The 8101-nt window shown below is 35.6% G+C and overlaps 1 protein-coding gene across 1 annotated transcript; it reads left to right on the top strand.

Annotated features, from left to right (window-relative positions):
- The first annotated feature begins 447 nt into the window (after positions 1-447).
- LOC149542065 (aluminum-activated malate transporter 12-like) lies at positions 448-6907 on the top strand. Its single transcript, XM_089797112.1, has 6 exons — positions 448-1870; positions 1989-2129; positions 2881-3153; positions 4017-4156; positions 5463-5606; positions 5976-6907. The coding sequence occupies exons 1-6, from the start codon at positions 1552-1554 to the stop codon at positions 6546-6548; spliced, it is 1590 nt and encodes a 529-aa protein (XP_089653238.1). The 5' UTR covers positions 448-1551; the 3' UTR covers positions 6549-6907.
- The last annotated feature ends 1194 nt before the right edge of the window (positions 6908-8101 follow it).

Below are 8101 nucleotides of genomic sequence, written 5' to 3' on the forward strand. Positions count from 1 at the left end.
ACCCGCCACTAAGACCCCCCAATAGCAACTCACCCAAAAAAATAGTATTTTTTGTTGCACAAATGGACCAATCAACAACCAATAAAACTAAAAAATGAACAAAAGCGAACGACTATTGGTGTTCATGGTGATTTGTTTTGGCATGTTTATATGTAGGTACCAAGGTTATTTTAGGCAGTAGTTAGGGAGGAAAAGTAACGGTGGCAACATTGCGTATATGGGCAGCAACTGGGTTGTTTCCCTATAAGACTTGTGGAAAGTATGTATTTGTGTGATATTAGCAAGGAGCATTCATTTGTTTAAGGGCATGTAATGTCAATAGGTACTAGTGTTGCAATGTTGTTGCTTCCATTGAAAAGACAAAAGAAAGACGTCATCTACGGTGCAACTTATATGCCAATTTATATGCACCAGTCTGGAATAAAAATATAAAGAACTTAGACTATTAACACTGCCAACAGATGCATATAAGTTGCCCATATCCATTGACCAAAAGAGATGATTGATTGAGTCCAGAAAATGTGAACATCTATTGTTTTGATCGATAAATATTTCAACAGAAACTATGAACCAGTAAGTTTCCCATCCCTATATAATTCGCTATCCTATTACTCAAAGATTTAACACATCGTAAATTTGTTCCAGGCTAAAAATCAACTCCTCACCACACTCCATTTGTAATCCTTGAACCAAGAACCGTCTTTATCATTTCACATCTCCTTATCCCTCCTCAAATCTGGTTACAGTCTCCTTAATGTGTCCTACAACGTCGGACTGTTCCATAAGCTATAAATATTTTGCTACCGATCTATCAAGGACCCATTTATTTTCCAGAGTCCACCATGTAACTCCAACTCAGCGGAATGCTTCGGCAGAAACATCAAAACCCTCGCATAAACAAGCTGTCAAAGTCTCGCGCATGGTTCCGGCAAACGGTATTTACTTTTTGGCTGGAATCTTCTTCTGCAACGGTGAGCTTCTATCGGATCATTCGTGACTTTGAATATACCACTATTCTTACATTCATGATCCACAAATCCTGCGTTTAGGGCTCAGATTTTGGTACAAAGAAATAATTAAGAGATCCCACCATGCTTCTAAATTTAGCTACCCATTTCATCTCCATTGGGCACAGCCAAGCTAACCTGTCCTTGTTCAAGCACGCTGCACACAAACATTTTATCAGCTGTCAAGTTGCTTGAAAGTGTATGACACTGTGCTCACACAAACAACATCTTTCAATGTATGTAATGAAGCACAGGCAAGAAAAGTCAATTCAGTTAATAATATTACTGGGCTATGCTACAATAATAATTTTTTTTGTCTCTTCCCAAGCTCCAATTCAATGTAGATATTATCCATTTGACATGAAAAAAATGAAACAAATTCCCTGCTCAAGAGCAATATCAGGGATTGATGTATTTGTACCAGGTTCAGGTCCTACCTCCACAGTTTTTATGACACCTATTACAAGACTTCACACTATAAAAGAAGGCATTGGAGACAATATAGCCAAGACTGCAGGTATTTGTCCTTTTTGTTTTGTAATCAATGGAGGCTCATAATACTCCGTCTGAGTGCAAGATTGACATTGACATTACAGAGGACAAAATTAGTTCTAGAAAGGTTAGATTGGTAGAAGCAATTGGCAAGATTAAAAAAGAAATGAATGATTTCTCGATTAAACTTTTAAGAAAAGTTTGGAATCTGGGCAAAGATGATCCAAGAAGAGTTATACATGCAATCAAAGTTGGTCTTGCAATGTCAGTGGTGTCCCTGTTTTATTTAACAGATCCACTCTTCAGTGGAATAGGAGACAATGTCATTTGGGCTATCATAACAGTAGTAGTGGTTTTTGAGTTCACTGCAGGTACTCTACTTTAGTATAAATTGTGATCTAATCTATGTATCTATAATTAATTACATTAATTAATGATATAATTTCTGAACTCTGACTGTAGAGATTTCTTTGATGCCTATATTACCAGGTGCCACATTATTCAAAGGTTTGAGCAGAGGAGTGGGAACTCTGCTCGGAGGTTCTCTTAGTGTATCAATTGATTATTTGGCAGAGAAAGCTGGGCCATCGGGCCAGGCTATATCTATTGTTGTTTCAATTCTTATGCTGGGTAATTATCATTTTTTTTAATCTATTCGTAGAATGTGAATAAGTTTCTTAACAGCGGTTTCTGTTTATCAACACAAATGTTTTTTTGAAAGCTATTTTATTCTGTATAGCTTGGTTGCATGGGTACATGTACCTGCACTCCTGGGGCTGCTACCCACGTATCCAAGTACCATGTACACATATCTCAAGTACCTGGTACTTAGTGGAGAGCATTGTAGCTAATGACTTGATTAAGATTTCTAATTTTTGTTTCAGTCTTTTGTTTATGTATCAGCTTGTTGTTTATCAAGCTTAATTCAATATGTTATCGGTTTGAAATTTTGATACAATTCCGATTAAAAGTAAACTTTCACTGTTCAAGTCAGAAGTTTATCATTTGCAATATGTCATTGTTATGTAATTTATGATCCTCTTGTTCATGTTTAAGGTCTGTCTTTCTGATATGCATCTAAACATTTATCGTATATTATAATTACAAACATATTGCAAATCTGAAATTGAAAATAATACATTACATTTGCAAACTTTATCATTGTTCTTATTTTAAAAAACTATTGTCATGATTCATAATTTCAGATTTTTTATACATATTAAATTATATTTTTGGACATGCCCAAGTACTTTGAAAAATAGCCATACCCATACTGGTACCGGTACCCCAAGTACCCAAGTACCCCGTCCCTGTGCAACCTTGGTCTATAGTATATATACCTCTACTTTTGTGATTGATGGTTTTTCTTTAATCTTGACAGGTACTGCAACAACATATTTTCGTTTCTTCCCCAAAGTGAAGAGCAGATATGATTATGGAGTAGTAATATTCATTTTAACTTTCAATTTCATAACAGTCTCTGGATACCGGGTTAACAATTTGCTTCAAATGGCCTGGGAGAGGGTATCCACAATTGCAATTGGGTGTGGCATTTGTCTCATTTTGATTTTGTTTGTTTCTCCAATTTGGGCTGGTGAGGATGTCCACAATTCCCTTGTTGCTAAACACCAAGGCCTAGCTCAATCCATTGAAGGTGAAATGTACTGTGCATTTTTGCTTTTAATTCTTTAAATCATAGAACATCTTTAATAGTTTCTGTGAACAGCAATCTATCGGAGTCAACACAGATATAACTATTTTAATGCTAACGGTTAAAGTGGGTATGCTGTAGTCAGCACAGTGAATTCTAATATTGACAAACAGTATATTGGAGATATTTATGTTAACAATAAAAGTCAGTACATCATAATCAACATAGGACCATATTGTTAACAATTAGTATACTTTGTGTTTTAATTTTGAATACTTTTAAATCATAGAACATTTTTAATTTTGGTTGTGAACAGCTGTATATTGGAATCAACACAGGAATCAACAATTGTAACTACTTGTATATTGGATATTCTTAATGTTAAAAATAAAAGTCGGTATGCTGTAGCAAACACAGCAGATCACAATGTTGATAAATAGTATATTGGACATTCTTATAATAACAATAAAAGCCAATATATTATAGGCTACACAATGGGTCCCAATTTTAACTACTAGTATATAGGATACATTGTAGTCAATATGGCAGGGCTCGATGCTGACAAAGTCAGTACAGTGCATTTGCCCTTTAAAATCTTCTCATTCTTTAATAGATCACAGAATTTGTAAACAAGCACAACATGCATTGAATGAAAACATTATATTTTGTCTAAACTGTGAGAGCACTAGATACACAATAAAAAATACTAATGAGAATAGTAGTGAAGTAAATGTTTCTTTATCATGTTTTTAGGACATTGGAACAATGTTCAAAGAGCATTCTGTGATGTAGATTCAGCATCTATATTCTTTTTATAATCTAAGGACACTCATACATACAATTCAACGTTTTATGGGTTTTGGCAGCCTGCTTGGAAGACTACTTCAAGACATCTCCAGAGAGTACGACACAGAGTGAAGATCAATCCCACAAGTCCCTAGAAGATAAAATCTACAGAGGATATAGGGCTGTTCTAGATTCTACAATCAGTTTTGAAGAATCTATGGTAACCTTTCAATTTATTCAACACATTGCTTTTAAAGTTGTTTCTTGGCTATGGAATGCTGAACTGCCAACTCCGCCATTTATGAGAGTTGGGCAAATGCACCATACTGGTTAAAGATTAGGCTAATAGATTATCATTGTTATTAAAAAATCTGGATTAATGAAACAGAATCATATATCTGGATGAATGAAATAGAAAAATTGTTTCAATAAACACGAGTAAAGTTAAAGCCTAAAGTAACTGAGATGGACAGAGATGAAATGAAACTCAAAGCTAAGCATAAATGGTTAAGCGCTGTGTTCCACGGGGACGCATTTCCTATGGTTTTGGGGTTGTACTCATAGTGGGGACGAAACGGGGACGTAGGGACAAATTTTGGCTGTCTCTTGAGTCGTCCCTTTTTTGGCAAATTTGGAAACGTCTCTGAAATGGGCATTTTTTTTTATAGGAAACTTGGGGACGGCCAGCAGTATTGGGGACAGTTCCCCAATTCGTCCCCGAAACTGCTGGCCGTGCCCTTTTTTCCAGCCAATCTAGTAAAAGCAAAATGCCACCAAAAAAAAAAAAAATTTTCTAATTTTTTCTGTCCGCGCGGCCCCTAGTCATCTTAAAGACATTAAAAATATGCAACCCGAATATGGTCTATTAAAACACTAACTCTTCTAATCATTTTTAGATTTGACATACTTGCTAAGTGGAAGGAAAAAAATATCAGAGCAGTAGCTGCAGTAGGGAAAGATTGTTTTTAGTGAGGGAAGATTGCGTTTAGTATTTACTAACTATTTTAGTTGGACTTCTCTTTATTTCATTCTGATTTCAGCATGATACTTGGAGCCTTTAGGCATTTTGATTTTTGCTATATAATATATGTATGTGATATTGACATATTGTTACAATGGAAGTATTTAGTATTTGTCATTTGATTAAATTTCATGTATTGATCTTCTAAAATGTCTATGGTGAATGGTTTATCAATATTATGATACGCATATTCAAATTCTATCTCTATATATATAAAAAAATTCCTTATATTTTTAATCGCCATCCCTTGAGGTCCTGTTCCCTAAATTTTGGCTTCGACCCGTACCCATACTGAAAACACATTCCGTCCCCTAAAATGTCCCCGTCCCGGAAACTCCGTGGAGCATAGGTTAAGAGAAATGACTATGAATACAGGCAACAAGATATTATCATATTTAAGATCAATTTTGAAAACATAATACAACAGTCAAATAAATAAATCCGAAGTTTTAAGGCAACAAATTCAAAGTAGGATGAAATCATTGAAAGGCTAATGTCTCTGCAGGTGAACTTTGCAAGCTGGGAGCCTCCTCATGGAAATTTCGGATTCAGACATCCATGGAAGCAGTATTCCGAAGTAGGAAGCATGCTACGTAACCTTGCTTATACTGTTGGAGCTTTGCATTGCTGTTTACACTCTGAGATTCAGGTAATCAAGAACATATCTCAAGCTTTTACAATTCATAATAATTGTTGGAACTTGCTCCAAGATGCAAAAACATGGGCAGTTAATTGCTAACAAAGTTCAAACAATCCATACAATTCTTTGAAAGATTTTAGGATAAAAAGGGCTAATATTGTTGTTAATGGCGTAGTGTATTGATATCAGGGTGGAACTATTACAGCAGCCACCCGAGTTCAAGCCACAGCAGGGCTATATGGTTAACCCTTCAAAGAACCCATCTAAACAATTATCCTGAAATCTTTCAAGATTTGTCATTCTAAGTATTTCAAAACTGGACATATGGTTATTGTTTCTTGTAACCTTACACTGTTCGAATTGTTTCTTCCCATGCAGACAAGCCATTATAGTCGGTCCATATTCAGAGAGCAATGCACCAAAGTTGGGGAAAAAGTGGCAGAGATATTAAAAGAACTTGGAAACAGCATAAAATGCATGCATCGATGTAGAGCTTCAGAGTCCATGATAGAAGAACTTCATGCTTCCGTACAAGAACTAAACACGGCCTTCCATCTTCAGCCGCGTCTCTTATTCCACGTAATCTCAAAAAACTCTACAGAAGACCACTGGATTCCACCTCTCAATTCTCTTCAAAATTTCAAACGGGGAGTACAACATGATTCAGCTCGATCCAGTGAATCTCAAATTTCGAAAGAAAATTGTGAACAAATCTTGGAATTGTTCCCCATGAAAGATCAAGAACTTGCTAGAAAAGCAGAGAGCAGTTATTTGTTGGCAGCTATTGGTCATCAATCTTGGAAGAAGAACACTCACAGTGCAGAATTTGCAGAGATACTTCCTATTGCTACCTTCGCATCTCTTCTAATAGATATGGTTAACAGACTTGAATATGTTATACTGGCTGTTGAAGAACTTGGCAAACTAGCAGCCTTCAAGCCCAAATACTAATATTACAGAATAGCCCACATATTAGCTCTTAATCACGGCAGTCTAATTAGGTACAAATTCAATAATTTCTGCTAGATTAGCAGTAATTTGTTCAGTCACGCTCCACATCATAAAAGCCCAATTTGTTTTGTTTTGTTTCGGTCAACAAATCCCTAATCCATGGTATGAATACAGATGTATGCTTCTATATAAGTCTGCTTATAGCAAGTCATTTGAATAAAATATAAGAGAGTTTTCATCAAATATATACAGTGGCATATTAGTTCCTGCCATGGCAGAGAACTGTTGTCGAGGCTAAAACATTAAACAGTGATTAAATGTTTCATCAGCATCCAATAACATTGCTTCTTTTTCTATTATTGCATTTCCTTTCAATGTTTGTTAACAGGAGAAGATCGTTTTAACGGATGTCTGTAGAGTGTCGACCTTACGCAGTTTTCCCTTGGCCAAAATGGAGGTTTTGCAGATTTTTATGCCAGAGAAGGCGTACATATAGAGGGAGGGTGCAAAAAATGAAGCGTCGGGATTGCCATTTTGCACAAGGTAGTAACAACTGGCGATTCCCATTTTTGCAGAAGGCTTCAATAATGATTAATTCATTTCCATTCAGCTCAAATTCTTGCATAAATTTCCGATCTGCTAGTTGTTATCAGTTCAACTTGCATATTTTATGACGAAAATGTAATGCAAAATAGTTGGAGGCTTTAGATAGACAATCCAAGTGGTGGGTACAGGTATTTGCAGACCCCAACGCACCAGTAACTACAGAAGTTGAAAGTTTAGCAGTTTGTTGCACACGAAAACCGAGAAGCGTTAATTTTAGTAAATATTTTTGCAGTCATCATCAGCTGTCCTATTTAATAAGGAATGCAGAATGTAGTAAGGTTTTCTACAGCTGTCTTTTATATGAGAATCACTCAGTATAATAAAGTTATACACAATTGTTCTTTTGTGATTTCTGCTTTACCTCAACTACAAGACAAGCAACCACAGTATTTTGGGGAGTTTGACCAAATCTGTGGCAAGGTGAAAATTGCCACTGGTGCAATCCCCCCTCTTCCAATTTCTTCCAAAGATTTGGTCAAACTAAAGATTATGCCAGTGTTTTCTTTTTCCCATTCATTCCGTAGTTTAGCAATGCATTAGGAAGATTATTTGCTGTCCTCTGTGCTACCATCCTTGCTTGGTGGTGCAGGTCAAATCTCTATAGTAAATGGCTAACAAAGAGGTATTTTCACAGCTTTCATTTCTGCTTCGCATTCGATCCATTTTAAGAAAGTTGCAGGGGTCACACGTTAAATTGTGTTAATAATAAACTTCTGCAAGTGGTTCAGGAGGCTACAAAATCACACATTAAAAAATATAGGACATCTTGTACGCGTCGGCATTAAAATAAGGGGCACATGCACCAAAGTTTTTGCTTTCATGATTTTATGGTTGATTGAAGTAGATTTTGGTTAAAATATAATGTATTTAATTTAATAAAATAACAAATAAATAGTAATGAAAAATATAATATTATAGTGCTAAATTAATAAACATTATAGTATCAT

Source organism: Cupressus sempervirens, chromosome 8 (assembly GCF_028749045.1).
Source record: "Cupressus sempervirens isolate cs-2001-9-10 chromosome 8, ASM2874904v1, whole genome shotgun sequence".
NCBI lineage: Eukaryota > Viridiplantae > Streptophyta > Pinopsida > Cupressales > Cupressaceae > Cupressus > Cupressus sempervirens.